The sequence below is a fragment of the Hyperolius riggenbachi genome, chromosome 12 (assembly GCF_040937935.1).
Source record: "Hyperolius riggenbachi isolate aHypRig1 chromosome 12, aHypRig1.pri, whole genome shotgun sequence".
Classification (NCBI taxonomy): Eukaryota; Metazoa; Chordata; class Amphibia; order Anura; family Hyperoliidae; genus Hyperolius; species Hyperolius riggenbachi.
In genome coordinates this window covers 220,624,060-220,640,543 of record NC_090657.1, presented here as the reverse complement: position 1 = coordinate 220,640,543, position 16,484 = coordinate 220,624,060, and the positions used below count along the sequence as shown (strand labels likewise).

Genomic DNA, 16,484 nt, shown 5'->3' with positions numbered 1-16,484 from the left:
ATGCGTTACCGCAGTAACTGTGCCTACCACACAGATTATGCAGTCACGCAAATCTATGGCGACACAGTGTAAATGACGGTGCACTGTGCCAAAGCAGCATGCATGAGCGGCCCATCAGGAATCCTGGTAACGTACTTCCGGTCCAGCAAGGAGTATGCCACTGAGCGGAGGGCAGGCCTATGCATATTACCCATATTACTATTATTTGCTTGGCAACTAACTGCATGCTAATCAGGCATATTTGCCACATAAGTGGACAGTGTGGCAATACGCAATCTATGGAAATAGGGAGTCTAATCCAAAAGTGTATATGAATAGTGAGCCTATTGTGATATCATGGATATGCATTTAATGACCCTGATGGCAACCTCAGGTTTTTAATAGTGTGAATGTAATCAATTTTAGAAACTATATGTATGCTGGTTACTCTGGTGTGCGATAGCACACGTGTCCCAATTTTTTGTGCAATAAAAATAGTGTTTTGGAAAAAAATTGATGTGGCGCTTTTATACCCAAAAACCTATTTTTTTCACTTATGCTATGCATATTACCCTGTCTGCTGCAGGCTAATGTGAAGGGGGCTTTGGTGGGGAGCAGGAGAATTGCACCGCACAAGTGTGAAACCAGCCTCAAGCCAGGGCCGGATTACCGACCAGGCAACAAAAGCAGTCGCTTGGGGCCCCATTCAGAGTCAAATGGGCCCCATCAGCACATAAACCAGCCCTTGCCATCCTGTCAGCGGTGGCTGGATGGTATAATGGTTAAAGGGACTCTTAGCAGTGCAGTAACTATGGAAAGATGCATATCATTTTAAAGCTCTCTTTTTCCTCTTTCCAATAATATATAAACCGCCACCCTATGCCATTTAGTTTTCGCTATTTTCGTGATTGAAATCGCGGCCACGGCAATTTCGATCGCGAAAATAGCGAAAACTAAAAGACGTAGGGTGGCAGTTTAACTATCATTGGAAAGAGTAGAAAGAAAGTTTCAAAATGATATGCATCTTTCCATAGTTACATTACATTGTATTACACAGGACGACTTTTCTCCAAAGTCGGCAGCTTGATTCAGCACAATGCAATGAAATATAAGGAACCCAGGGGGATATAATTACAAACATCCTGCTGGAAGGTGTGAGGATGTAATTAATTAGTTGTGGGTATGCTTAAAGGCATCCCACAGGCACTGCTCGGAGTCCCTTTAAGGGCTCTGCCTCTGACACAGGAGACCAGGGTTCGAATCTCGGCTCTGCCTGTTCAGTAAGCCAGCAACTATTCAGTAGGAGACCTTAGGCAAGTCTCTCTAACACTGCTACTGCCTATAGGGCGCGTCCTAGTGGCTGCAGCTCTGGCGCTTTGAGTCCGCCAGGAGAAAAGCGCAATATAAATGTTATTTGTCTTGTCAAATGATGCCGTGCGCTGCTGATTGTCTTCAGAGCCAGGCTCTCCTCCTAGGTCCCCCTCCTGCTACTGTGCGCTCTGCCACTGCCCACTCCTCCCTCCCTTCCCACAGAGAACCACAGCTGCAGCAAGAATGATAGCAGCAGATGGCAAACGCTAACTCACCTATTCATGATCCAAACGATAGAGATCCCGTCATCTGAAACCCATCTGTTTCTTCTACAGTGCAGCCGCTCGCTCTGAACTTCCTGATTCTCAGATCAGACAGGAAGTAGGAAGTAGTAATAGTAGTAGTAACAGAGCGGCAGCACTCTAGAGGAAACAGATGGGCTTCGGATGACGGGACCTCTATTGCTTGGATCGCAATAGGTGAATGTGAGTCATCTGGTGCTGTCATTCTCCCCCGCTGCGGCTGCCTTCTCTGCTGGACTATCGTATTCACTGGGATGGAGGCTGCATGGTGGCTGTCTAGTTTGGGAGGAAATCGGTTGTTTGGTGGTGGGGGTGGTTATGTAATTCTGTCTGGGGAACGGCTTCTGGTTTGGCGGTGTCCAGAGCTTTCTGCTATTGCCAGTGTGGAGATGCAGGGGGAAAGTGTTGCTGCTGTGATATCTGGCGCCCTCTTCACAGGGGTGCCCCCGCCCCTGAGTGCAAATGTCCCAGCCATGCATCTCTCACTCTGCATATTGCCGCTGCCATTTCCTGCATTGTGCACCCACAGAGGATTCCCATAGCAACCAGTAGCTCGGCTGCCCCGGTGTGTGCGGCATGTTGATGTGCAGCTGCATCTTCTGATTCTATTACGACATGATAGGGGGGCCCAAATCAGTTACTTTGCTTAGGGCCCCATTTAGCCTTAATCCGACTCTGCCTCAAGCTAGCCATGAACAGACAGATCTTTTGCCCAATGGTCCAAAACAATGAATCTCTCTCTCTGTGGAATCAATTTAGCTTGAAGTACCTGCGGTGATATCTTGTGTCGCCGCCACAATGCATGCTGAGAGATGTAGTTCATCAATGTGATTACATCTTCCGGCATGCATTAAAGAGTCAGCCGGAAACGTGCGACATCACCGCGGGTACTTCAACCTGCGGTTCTGCGGCACAGAGACAGAGAAGATGAAAGCCCGCATATAGATGGGGGGTGGGGGGACTATAGAGTAGGTAAGTGAACTTTTGACTAAGTTTTATGTGGAGGAACCAGGAAATTTTGTGCCTGTATGGCAACATAATGAACTGAATGCGACCAGTTCAGGTGTCCCCGGGGTACGTGTTCCATTCATTGCGTTCCTAGGCTGTTGAAGACACATCTGCAGAAGTCTGAGGCCCGCATCACCCGGGGGAATCCCTGCTTAGCAACAGGAGTCTCACTGGGGATTGGTGAATTATTTTTCATTATGCAGCATAGTGTTGCTGGCGCGATATTTGTCTACCTATGGAATAGTGTACTGCTCGACTACAGTAGCTAATCTCTATACATATTTTCCCTGTGTCTCTGTGTCCTGTTTTGCCCCTGCGGCAATAGCCTAGCGCCCATTTTTAAATAGATCAGGGGGGGGGGTCTGTATGGCTGATATTGTGGTGAAACCCCTCCCACAGTGTGATGTCATGACCATGGTCCTGACAGTTTGCTGACTGTGAACCTCATTGCATTGTGGGAAATAACATTTTTTTTCCAACTACAAGTGAGCAATATCTCCCTCTGTGCATAGAACTCTCAGTAATGAACATTCCGTACAGATCACCTGGCAGAACTAAACTGTGATACAATTCAGAATGTAAATCAGGGAGAGGAAAGATTTTACAAAGGGCAAACAATTACTAAATAATCTATAAGTGAATATTGTAAACAATAATCAATGTTATACGTTAAGTAATTTTCACTACAGTTTCTCTTTAAAGTAAGGCAAGATGGTACACAGGCGGACCCCCTAACAGGTCCCAGGGGATTGTTTGGAAACTGAATTTGTTTGTAAATTGAGTCCAGTGTTAGACATTGTGAAATGTGGATAAAATACAGTGGGTTGCAAAAGTATTCGGCCCCCTTGAAGTTTTCCACGTTTTGTCACATTACTGCCACAAACATGAATCAATGTTATTGGAATTCCACGTGAAAGAACAACACAAAGTAGTGTACATGTGAGAAGTGGAACGAAAATCATACTGGGCTTCTCAAGCCCAGACTACTGGCACACAGATCAGCGCTCCCTCCGGTGGCTGTACAGCGGTAAGTCTCCGTCCGATGTCAGCCGCTAACCGCTGTGCGACACTTTTCAGATTCTGGAGGGGAGAGCCAGGAAGGGGGGCCCCAAGGTGAGGGAAGGGGGGGGGGGGAACTTCCCCCCTTCTCCGCTGCTATGCTGCCCATTGCCCTCCTTCACTGGCTGTCTCCCCTCCTGGAGACACCTACACGCCTGGCTGCATATACTGGGTGCACTTATAGACCTAGCTAACTACATATACTGAGGGCACCTATAGACCTGGCTATACTGGGGAGACCTATACACCTGGCTGCATATACTGGGGAGACCTATACACCTGGCTGGATATACTGTGGGCACTTATACACCTGACTACATATACTGGGGGCACCTATAGACCTGGCGGTATATACTGGGGGCACCTATAGACCTGGCTGTATATACTCGGAACACCTATAGACCTGGCTATACTGGGGACACCTAAAGACCTGGCTACATATACTGGGGACACCTAAAGACCTGGCTATCTATACAGGAGACACCTATAGACCTGGCTACCTATACTGGGGACACCTATAGACCTGGCTATCTTAGCTGGGGACATCTATAGACCTGGCTATCTTAAATGGGGACATCTATAGACCTGGTTATCTATTCTGGGGACACCTGTAGACTAGGCTACTTATACTGGGGACACCTATAGACCTGGTTACTTCCACTGGGGATCCCTTTTGACCTGGTTACCTATACTGGGGGCACCTATTTTGGGGGAACTGCTGCCAGATTAACTATTTTTGGGGAACTGCTGCTGCCAGATTAAGTGTATTTTGAGAAACAGCTGCCAGATTATGTGTATTTTTGGGGAACCGCTGCCAGATTGTGTATAATGGGGGAACTGCTGCTTCCAGATTCTGTGTATTTTGGGGAAACCACTGCTGCTACATGTATTTTTGGTGATCTGCTGCCAGATTACGCATATTTTGGGGAGCCGCTGCCAAATTATGTGTATTTGGGGGAACCACTGCTGCCAGATAACGTCTATTTTGGGGGAACAACTGCCATATTATCTGTATTTTGGAGAAACCTCTGCCAAATTGCATGGATTTTTGGTGAAATGCTGTCAGATTACATGTATTTTGGGGGGAAACACTATGGCTGAGTTCAAACTTCCCCGGCAGACCTTTTACACCACTGCTAAGGTCATGTATATTTTGCCCCACCCATGACCACGCCCACATTCTGTTGCGTGATCACACCCATTTTTTGGCGCACCGCGCTACGCGCGGCGCAGGGGTTTTTATCAGTATGAAATATCACAATATAACATATTTACTGTTGGCAGTAAATTATTATATCTTAGTCTGTAAAAATATAACCTGAAAGGTGGGAAACACTGGTATGGGGCCCCCATAATCTCCTATTGCCCAGGGGCCCCATGAGTTGTCAGTCCGCCCCTGACTGTATAGAACTCTTATCTAATCCCTGCTATCAGAGCAGGGACAAGGTCCTCCAGCACCCAAGGCTGAGACAGCAAAGTGCGCCCCTCCATCCCTCCCACCCCAACCATCACACACTGATCGCAATTAGAGTAAGAGGTGCCCCAGGGCCCCCAACCCCCAGGGCCCCCAACACAATCTCTAGTTATCTGGCTTGCAGTCACTGTCATGTATCCCCTTTTCTTATTTCTTTCTGCTTCAAACACAATTGGGATTGACAGCTGAATAAATTGTGCAACCCCTCCTACACTGCGCCCTGAGGCTGGAGCCTCTCCAGCCTCTGCCTCGGCCCTGCCTGCTATCACTTTAATCACTCATTAATCAGACAGTATTATAAAAGAACAGAACATAAGGTCTGTAATCTGTCAGAACATGCCACTACATGGGAGATTTGCAATGCTCAGTCATTTTAATAGGGGACATAGTTGCTGAAACTTGTTCTAAAACACGCTGAGGAGCTGTCATTGCAGCCAGTGTAGCCCAGCCTCACTGCTGCCAGTACACGCGGGGGGGAGGTGACACAGGTGCCCCCGACGTCCTCCGCCCTTTCCCCCACTTTCATCCCGTTTCCTTGCAGTGAAACACGTGTTTCCCCCCGGTGGACCCGCCTCCTCTCAGCTGTCGCCGCTTTAAGCAGCCGCGTCTCGGGGAGATGTGGCGCTGGCTGGGCGGGGCCTGCGGCTAGCTGCTCTGCGATTGGCTGCGGCGCGTGCAGCTCTAGCCCCGCCTCCGGCCCTTGGACTGTGCGGCGCTGGCGGCTGCGGCCGGGCTGAGAAGCGCTGGAGATGGCGGAGCGGCGGGTGTCTCGCTGGTATTTCGGGGGGCTGGCCTCGTGCGGGGCCGCGTGCTGCACCCACCCGCTGGACCTGCTGAAGGTGAGACCCTCCCCTTCCTGATTGGCAGCTGTGGGGTTCCTCCTTATGATACAGTGTGCATGGCTGACAGCTGCAGGATTTCACAGGGATCGCTGTGTGTGTGGGCTGGTCGCCTGACCGAATTCATATAGTGTGAATATAGGTGGCCACTAATGGCCCAGATTCTAGAGAAAAATCATTTGAGCGATGAGAAAATCTGATTGGAAGTGAAATCGTTCACTACACCATCAATGAACCAATCTTTGCATCCTATCTATCATAACCGATCAAGAAAATCCAAGTTTTGGTTTGACAAATTCAATCGGATGACTATTTTCATAATCCTTCATAATTGATTGAGCCCATCAACTGAGATTATTTTCAGTCTATCATATGGCATATTGCATGTATGGCAATGCTGCGTGTGTGCGCTGATCTCCTGGCCGATCTCATAGACTGTGTGTATGGCATATTGCATGTACAGCTATGCTGTGTGCGCTGATTGCCTGGCCGATCTCATAGACTGTGTGTATGGCATATTGTATGTACAGCTATGCTGTGTGTGCTGATTGCCTGGCCAATCTCATAGACTGTGTGTGTATGGCATATTGCATGTACAGATATGCTGTGAGCGCTGATTGCCTGGCCGATCTCATAGACTGTGTGTATGGCATATTGCATGTACAGCTATGCTGTGTGCGCTGATTGCCTGGCCGATCTCATAGACTGTGTGTATGGCATATTGCATGTATGGCAATGCTGTGTGTGCTGATTGCCTGGCGATCTCATAGACTGTGTGTATGGCATATTGCATGTACAGCTATGCAGGTGTGCGCGCTGATTGCCTGGCGATCTCATAGACTGTGTGTATGGCATATTGCATGTACAGCTATGCTGTGTGCACTGATTGCCTGGTGATCTCATAGACTGTGTGTATGGCATATTGTATGTACAGCTATGCTGTGTGTGTGCTGATCGCCTGGCCGATCGCATAGACTGTGTGTATTGCATATTGTTGTATGTACAGCTATGCTGTGTGTGTGCATTGAACACCTGGCCGATCTCATATACTGTGTGTATGGCATATTGCATGTACAGCTATGCTGTGTGCACTGATTGCCTGGCCGATCTCATAGACTGTGTGTATGGCATATTGCATGTACAGCTATGCAGGTGTGCGCGCTGATTGCCTGGCCGATCTCCTAGACGGCATGTATGGCATATTGCATGCACAGCTATGCTGTGTGTGGGCTGATTGCCTAGCCAATCTCATATACTGTGTGTATGGCATATTGCATGTATGGCAATGCTGTGTGTGTGCTGATTGCCTGGCCAATCTCATAGACTGTGTATGGCATATTGCATGTACAGCTATGCTATGTGTGGGCTGATTGCCTGGCCGATCTCATATACTGTGTGTGTGTGTGTGCTGTTTGCCTGGCGATCTCATATACTGTGTATGGCATATTGCATGTATAGCTAGTGTGTGTGTGTGTGGTGCTGTTTGCCTGGCCGATCTAGACTGTGTTTATAGCGTATTGCATGTATAGCTATGCTGTGTGTGCGCTGATCTCCTGGCCGATCTCATAGACTGCATGTAGCATATTGCATGCAGGTGTGGTGTGCATAGTTCTGTATGGCTGGGCTACAAATCGATATTTAAATCGTGCTCACACTGTGCTCGTTGATCTGCAATGCATGCAATTCACATAGGCATGCCACTAGTATCTCCATGCATTTATGTAGCACTGACAGGTCTCCTTTTCTGCAGCACTTTGCAGAGCTTATTGAACAATTCAAGGCATTGATTGTCCCTCACAAGACTACCCCCCCCCCCCAAAAAAAAAAGTAGGGAGCAGAAATATGTCCTTTTTTTAAATTGTGGGGAAACCACAAATGGATGTGCGATTTCTGATTGTCATTGACCATAATGATTCTACAAGTTTGGCCCAGTGCACACCAAAACTGCTAGCAGATCCTCCAAACGCTAGCGTTGGAGCATTCAGAGCGATTCTAGGCATGTTTAGAGAGGTTTTCTAAACATGCCTAGCGTTCTTTGGAGCGTTTTTGTGTAGCAGATTACACATATTGTTACAGTAAAGCTGTTACTGAACAGCTCCTGTAACAAAAACGCCTGGAAAACCGCTCTGATGTAGCGTTTTCCAGAGCGGTTTGCGTTTTTCCAATACTTTACATTGAGGCAAAAACGTTTCTGCAAACCGCAAACGTGCAGCAGGAGAACGGCTAAAGGCCGGTTACACACTCAAAACGTGCAGGAGAACGGCTCCTGCAGGCGTTGCGGCGTGTTGTCGGAATCTGCGGTGCGACGCTGAGTAGCGGCGGTAGTAGTTAATTTACCCGAAGGGCAAGCGCCGATTTCCGGCGATAAAATGCTTCGGGATGCGTCGTATCGAAACACAGTGTCGGGTGTGAAAGGTAAAAGAAAGTCTATGGACTTTTCTTTTACCTTGGTTAACGCAAAGTATAGACTTTGCGTTAAAACGCCAAAAGAGGGCTCTGGTGTGAAAGAGCCCTAACCTCAAACCGTTGGTGTGCACCATCCCATTGAAATACATTAGCCAAGCGTTTTCACAGGCGGAAGCGGTTGGCGGATTGCTGCTAAAACCGCTCGGTGTGCACTGGGCCTGTGTTACCTGCAGAAGCCAGCTAACCAACTTGAGTATTTTTAGGGGCTTTGAGAGGACATGTAAACGCCATGTAGTCTGATAGCCCAAGTTTGATGTTGGGACTCTAGCTCAGGAAGGCAAGACTGCTCACCTACCATTCATGTACGCTGGTCTATGTTAGAGCAGTGTTCCCCAACCCTGTCCTCAAGGCCCACCAGCATGTTTTGTATAAATCCACAGAGGTAGTTAATCAGCTATGCTGAGACACTAATTACCTCACCTGTGTGGTTTCCTGCAAAACATGTACGGTTGGGGAACTGTGTGTTGGATGACACTGCAGGAAACCTTATAGGGAACTTTTAATCAATTGCAGCACCCTCTAAGGGCCCTTTTCCACTAGCAATCGCTAGCGTTCACGCTGAACGCTAGCGATTGCTGAATCGCAATTACCGCCGATTCCCCGACGTTCGCGGCCGCGATTTTGCTATGCACTGCATAGCAAAATCGCGGCAAAAGTCGCTCCGCGACGCGATCGCGATCAAGTAAAAAACGAATCGCGGTAGTGGAAATGACCTACCGCGATTCCTATGTTAAAAAGCAAACCGTAGCGATTGTAAAATCGCTAGCGGTTTGCGTTTTTGCGATTCAGCCAGCGCAAACGCGCTGGTGGAAAAGGGCCCTTAATCGCAAAGCTCTGTGATTGGCCATTTTAGTGGGGGCCTAGTTTACTATAACCTATTGGAATCCTAGCAGTTCCAGAGGGTGCTGTCCACCCAATCAGGGTAGCTAAATTTCCCTATGAGGTTTCCTGCTGGAATCCCCGAGGCCTCCTGCACACTACAAATTCAATTAGCGATTCTGATTTTTCCCTGGATGCTATCAAAAGAAAAAACGCAGCATGCAGTAACAATTAAAAATCGGAATCACGTGTAAAATTGTGTAAAAATCTGAATCGCATGTAGTGTGCAAGAGGCACAAAAATAGACTAGCGCCCCATTCATTATTATTTTATTAAAGGCAGGTTGTATTGATGCTTACTGGTGGCTGGATAGTATAATGATTAAGGGCTCTGCCTCTGACAGGCCTAGTGCACACCAGAGCGGTTCGGCAGCGTTTTTCGCAAGCGCATGTGGAAACGCTTGGGTAATGTATTTCAATGGGCTGGTGCACTCCAGAGCGGGAGGAGTTTTGCAGAAACGCATACTCCCGGGCTGCTGCAGATTTTGGATTGCGGAGGCGTTTCTGCCTCCAATGTAAAGTATAGGAAAAAGTTGCAAACCGCTCTGAAAAACGGCAGTTCAGAGCGGTTTTGCAGGCGTTTTTGTTACAGAACCTGTTCAGTAACAGCTTTACTGTAACAATATATGAAATGTACTACACCAAAAACGCTTCACAAAACCGCAAAACGCTAGCTGAAACGCTACAGAAAAATAAGAAAAAGCGTTTCAAAATCTGCTAGCATTTTGCGGATATGCTAGCGGGTTTTGGTCTGCACCGGGCCACACAGGAGACCAGGGTTTGAATCTCGGCTCTGTCTGTTCAGTAAGCTGCACCTATTCAGTAGGAGACCTTAGGCAAGTCTCCCTAACACTGCTACCGCCTACATAGTGCGTCCTAGTGGCTGCAGCTCTGGCGCTTTGAGTCCGCCATGAGAAAAGCACGATATGTTATTTGTTTTGTCTACTAACCATTCACGCTTTAAGACTAGACAGTGAATTGCACCAGTGCTTCCATGGTGCGTGATTCAATAAAACAAATGGCATGCCTTATCAAAGTTGGCATGCCTTATCAAAGTTGGCATGCCTTATCAGAGTAGCATAGCGAGCGCTACGAACCCGCAGGGGCTCAGGGCAGGACTAGTGGAGCTCTCGTCATTGCCAGTTAGCAGGCATACGTTCGCTATGCTACTCGGATAAGGCGCGCTATTTGTCTTAGTGAATCAAGCCTTTGGAGACTACTGGTGGTTTGGTGTCACCAACATACCGATTCGACCATTTTTTTTTGGGGGGGGGGGTTTGGAGACTTTACTGACTAAAGGGGTACTGGGGTATGGATGAATGGGGAGATGAAGGAGAGGCTGGGAATTTGCGGAATGTCTTTGTCCTGCGATAAGTGGGTTAAGGCTAATGGTTCAATTGCCATTTCAATCTGATTGTGTTTGAGATGGTACCAGCTACCCAATCGATTGCTTGCCAGATTGAACCGTTATCAGCCTTTCAGTGGCTAACTGGTCTTCCTCCTCTTCAGAAAGAGGAGTCATGGGCAAAAGCTTGCTGAGAGAAAGAGAGGAGATGGTCAGTGAGATGCAGTCTATTCTTGCTTGCATGCAAATTGTATGCATCTAGGAACTCCGCCGATCAAATGCATTCCCAGGCTGGGGAGTTCTGCCATTGATGGGATTAGTACTAGGTATTGTTCACTGCAGGGATTTGTGTGAATCCTCATACATAAGGAGATTTGTATTTTGCTAAGCTAGTCTTGGACTGGTCACTAGATTCCAAATTCAGTAAGCAATCAGTAACTGCCTGGTGGGCAATCGATTTTTCCTCCTTGCTTTAAGATTCAGAGACTGCTAGATCTCAGGTCTGGTCTGTTTAAGACTTGATGGAAACGCCGCCACCGTTGGCTTTGTGCCAAAGCTGTATGAGTGTTGGCAAAACCAGACAGCAATGTGTGTTGCAGGTAGTTGTTGGCAGTGAGGAAACTCTTAGGGCTCTTTCACACCTAAAATAGAAAATGCAAGCGTTTTTGTGCGCTTTTTCCCCCTCCCGGCGCTCCACTGCGCACTGCGTTTCTGGTAAAAGTGCTTTTGTAAGCGCTTTTCCAGAGCGGTTTTGTAATTCACTCCCTGACCCAGAACATAATAGATACTATGTATTCTTAAACGCAATCGCTGCACAAATCGATTTTGTGAGCGTTTGCGTTTTTCCTATACCTTCCATTAAAGCAAAAACGCCCCAAAAATGGTACAGGCACCGATTATCTGACCGCAATGCGCGGATATGAACCTTCTCATAAACTCGTTGCACAAGCGGTTTTTATGGACTATTTTGAAAATCGCCTGCGCTTGAAAAAAGGGCAGAAACGCCCTTCAGGTGCCTATACGCTAGTATATATGTCCTCCTGACATGCTTAAGGGCTCATTTCCACTATCGCAAATTTGCATGCGTTTTTCGCATGCAAATTCGCATAGCAATACAAGTGGATGGGACTGTTTCCACTTGTCAGGATTCCTTTGCGTTTTTCTGTGCAGAAAAAATTCGCATGGCAGAGCCATCAGAATTCGCATACCGCTATGCGAATCGCATACATTGTATTTAATAGGAAATTCGCATGCGGTTTGGGTATGTGAATTTTCATGCGAATTCGCATAGAAACAATGGAAGAGCACACCAGCACTGCCATGGTTAAATTCGCATACATCGTCATCCATGCAAATTTGCATGCGAATTCGCATGAAAATTCGTATAGACCCGCATGCGAAATTCGCATCCGCATGCAAATTTTTACCGCGGCGATTCGCACCGCACAAGTGGAAATGCAGCCTCAAAGATCCCCTCTCTGATTGAAATCAGGTCAGAGGGGGATCTGTTCCTGCTACACACTGCAAATAGATTTTTATTAGATTTCATCTTGAGATCAATTAAAAATCTATAGAAAGCTTCACATCGGGGCTGGCGGATGGCCCCACAGATGTCCCACCATTTGGCAGCGGAGCACACTCGCCTCTCCACTGACGCGCTCTCTCCTCTATCCTGCCACCTTCATTCCTGCTGGCCGGCTCCTCCCCGTGACCCAGAAACATGATATGTGATTTGGTGAATGCTGACGGGTGTCAGAGAACACGCCCCCAGCAGGGGTGGAAACAGGACGACGCAGGCAGTGACCCTGGCTACGGAGGATCGCTGTTAGATGGTGGGAGACCTGGGAGGTCGGCCAGTGATGTCAGTGAATACTAGTAGTCATGTTAAGCTCTATACTTGCCTGAAGATGGATTGGGGAACCTCACAGCGACACCTCCCGATAAATGAGGTTCCCTGATCCATCCTCCTACCTGCGGGAAGACACAAGTGTGCACGGGAGGTCAAACCATCGTGGTACTTTCCACAGGAGTCATCGGGGATCTTAACTTCCCTGGCGGTACGCAGTTTCAGAGGCTGCGTCTGCGGGAGGAATTTTTTTTTTTTTTATGCTTTAGCTAGCACTTCGCTAGCTAACTATGCCCCCCAAGCCCCGCCGCACCTATCTAAACCAATGTGATCCTCTGTGGCGGCTAGCCCGAGTGTAGCTCGGGGTTACCGCCAGGGAGGCTAAAGATCCGATCCACTGAGACAGTTGTTATTGCTGCATGTCGCCAAACATCGTTCATGTAACCAATTGCCTGTACCCACGTCGTGAAATCGAGGAAACAATCGCTCATCGTAAAAATAGTGCCTGCGTAGTTTCCTCATCACTTCAGTAAGGATTGAGTAGTGCTTGGTCATCCTATGGACACATGATTGCTGTCAGCCCCGCCTGGATGTTAGACATCCGATTATGGCGGATAATCAGTGGCATGCTGAGTCCATTTCATGCCTGTTACTGTTAATGGCCTACATCCTATCAATGCATCTTTGTAGTCTGTTTCCTGCACTGAACTATTGAATTTATTAGAGAAAAGATTAAGAACAGCGATCACTTAGACCGGACACATTTATTTTGCACTTTTCTCCTGGTGGACTGAAAGCGCTAGTTAGGGGAGTCTTGCCCGAGGTCTCCTTACTGAATAGGTGCTTGCTTATAGAACAGGAAGAGCCAAGATTTGAACCCTGGTCTCCTGTGTCGGAGGCAGAGCCCTGGTGATGAGCTTTCATTGTGATTGCGTGTCATTCTAGGAAGCTGATTTCCTTCTAAATAAAACTGCCACAAACATAGTTTAGTGTTGTACGTATTCATTTTTTTATTTTAGTGTTAAAAGTTTTAACCGTTAACGATTTCTAAAGCTGGCAATAAGATGACAGATGTCTTTGCAACTATGGTAACAGTATTTTGGAGTAGATTGCTCACGAACGCTCAGGCCACGTTCACATCATGAAACGTGGATGGCCGTGCGTGCAAACACACACCATCTGCTTTTGTATGCGTTGTGTGGCTAATCCCATTCGTTAAAAGTGAATGGTCAGCTGCACGTTTTTAAAAAAAAATGCGTGCAGCATGCGTTTGGACCGCACTGGTCCAGAACTCGTGCAGTCTAAGCACTTTCTGATGTTGTGGGTGTTGGCCTCCTGCACGCGTTGCCGAAATCCGGACGGCGGCGCGTGCAGTGTGAACGAGTGTGAGTAATTGTCTGCACAAAGCAGGATCCATTGTTTCCTATTTTCAGCAACTTCACTAATTCACGGAAGAACAGGAAAGTGTGACACTTGTGTGAGATTTCTTTTTAAAGAAATGTCCCCCTTCCCTTACTTCCCATCCAAAGGGGACATAATCTGAAGAACTTGCACCACCTGTTGGAATCCTGTGTGTCTCAGGTGGGGAGATGTGATTGGCTTGTCCAATCTGCACAGCACCAATGAATGGACTTCCATTCCTCCTGTGGGGAGGGTCACATGATCACCTGAGCAGCCACTGGAAATATGAAAGTGGGGGAAAGGCAGGAGAATTGTGTCAGAAAGCAAAAGCTGATTGATTAGTCATGTTCAGGAATGACACAATGAACAAATGGCTCCCACACATATATGGACAGCTGATATTAAACCCTCCTCTTGACTAAACTTTTATTGCTCTGCAACCTTACTCCTCCTTTCACTTATGCAGTGTTTTCAAATCCAGGAGATTTGATCAGTGACCGAATCTGCCTGGGGAATGTCGCATAGTGTATGGGTATCGGACGTGCTGCAAGATGTCAGGTGGTTGTAGTCAATTGGTTGTGGGGCGGTAATGGCGAGAGATATCGGGATGAGCTATGAAAACCCTGTCGCTGTTCCCCCTAGTGTGTAAATGTGCCCCCCATGCAGGGCTGTGGAGTTGGTAAATCATCCGACTCCTCAGTTTATAAAACCTCTGACTCCGACTCCAGCTACCAAAAATTGCTCTGATTTTTCTCAGACTCCTTAGTTTAATACACAAAAAACTTGCGCTGATGGAAAAATATGCAACAATATGGTGCGCTGGCCACAACCACCAGTATAAGTGAAAAAGTACAAACACACACAATTGGCCGCGCTCACAGTTCATAAACTGGGGAAAGAAAATATATAATATCACCGTCCACAAAAGTCCTTTTACTCCCCTCAGGGATCAGGAGATCAGCAAATAGGACACTCCAGGAGCTGTATTCAATCCTCCAGTTCGAACCCTCATAATAAGCATGAAAGAGAAAAGAACATTGAAAGGATCATAGCGCGATCTGCTTAGCAGCACATCCCTCCACCTCCCTAGTGCCAGAATCCACCTTCACCGTGTTTCTCTCCGTGCCAGGACACACTCCCCTATGTGCCCGCACTCACCTAACTGGCCTCCAATTTCTCCGGAGGTAGGATTCTATAGCATAAGGGGGATGCGCAAGCTCACGTTGATCCGTTGTTCACTAAAACTAAAACAGCCTCATATAGCGTCAAACCATTTAATATACAGTTAAAAAGGTGGAAATACACTCACAAACGTCAGAAGTTTAAGCGCATTGTACATATGTGCCAGCGAGTCCCGGGCGCCGCCTACACACACGCTGCCTCAGGTCCTTCCGCGTCCTCCGAGCTACATCCACTGCCGGTCACGTGGGACGTGGCTCCGCCCAACGCGTTTCGTCAGTAATGACTCATCAGGGGCCCCTGATGCGTACAATGCGCTTAAACTTCTGACGTTTGTGAGTGTATTTCCACCTTTTTAACTGTGTATTAAATGGTTTTACGCTATATGAGGCTGTTTTAGTTTTAGTGAACAACGGATCAACGTGAGCTTGCGCATCCCCCTTATGCTATAGAATCCTACCTCCGGAGAAATTGGAGGCCAGTTAGGTGAGTGCGGGCACATAGGGGGAGTGTGTCCTGGCACGGAGAGAAACACGGTGAAGGTGGATTCTGGCACTAGGGAGGTGGAGGGATGTGCTGCTAAGCAGATCGCGCTATGATCCTTTCAATGTTCTTTTCTCTTTCATGCTTATTATGAGGGTTCGAACTGGAGGATTGAATACAGCTCCTGGAGTGTCCTATTTGCTGATCTCCTGATCCCTGAGGGGAGTAAAAGGACTTTTGTGGACGGTGATATTATATATTTTCTTTCCCCAGTTTATGAACTGTGAGCGCGGCCAATTGTGTGTGTTTGTCCTTAGTTTAATACTTACCAGAGCTGTGGATATGGTACAAAAATCACATTTTTTACAATGGTGGGCAGCTGCAAGGCGGCAGATTCTGCCGATTCCCGTGAGATTTCAGCATGAAATGAATGTGATAACCCCAGATGATTGAATAGCTGAAATTATTTTGTTGCCTAAAAATTGGGTGGGGTGATCACATAGATGTAATAACTGCTTTACTGACGCGCTGCTGAACTCTTATCCAAGCAGCCTGTTCTGGCCTATGAAGGACAAGTGAGTGGTGCCTGGATGGGACGTTTATTCTATCTCCGACTAGAATAGAGGCCGTCATTGCTAATGACCTCCGTAGCAAAGTCGGGGGTCTCCTTTACATACTCTGCGTTGTTGGTGCGGATGACCTTGAACAATGGTTTCAGTTGCTGGAAACGTGTGCACAGATTACATTCACACAGGCGCTTGAGCGCGGTACAGCAGCTGGCGATCTGCCATCAGTCGATGGTTGCTCTGATAATTGGGGCCGGCACTCTATTAAGACACTCCTGACTCCTCCAGCTGCTGGCAAACACTAGGCTGTCACACCGGCCCTGTGTACTTACCACACTGCGGGGCTCA

At 47.6% G+C, this 16,484-nt stretch overlaps 1 protein-coding gene across 2 annotated transcripts in view; it reads left to right on the top strand.

The window, feature by feature from the left end:
• SLC25A10 (solute carrier family 25 member 10) overlaps positions 1-16,484 on the top strand; it is a 54,599-nt gene that overhangs the window by 226 nt on the left and 37,889 nt on the right. Inside the window, exon 1 of one of the 2 annotated variants that reach the window (XM_068264230.1) lies at positions 5,829-5,972. The exons of the other annotated variant lie outside the window; for it this stretch is intronic. Within the exon in view, the coding sequence (XP_068120331.1) occupies positions 5,883-5,972 (90 nt within the window). The 5' untranslated portion in view covers positions 5,829-5,882. Of the gene's footprint in view, positions 1-5,828; positions 5,973-16,484 lie in introns of those variants that run through there. 2 annotated transcript variants of the gene reach the window in all.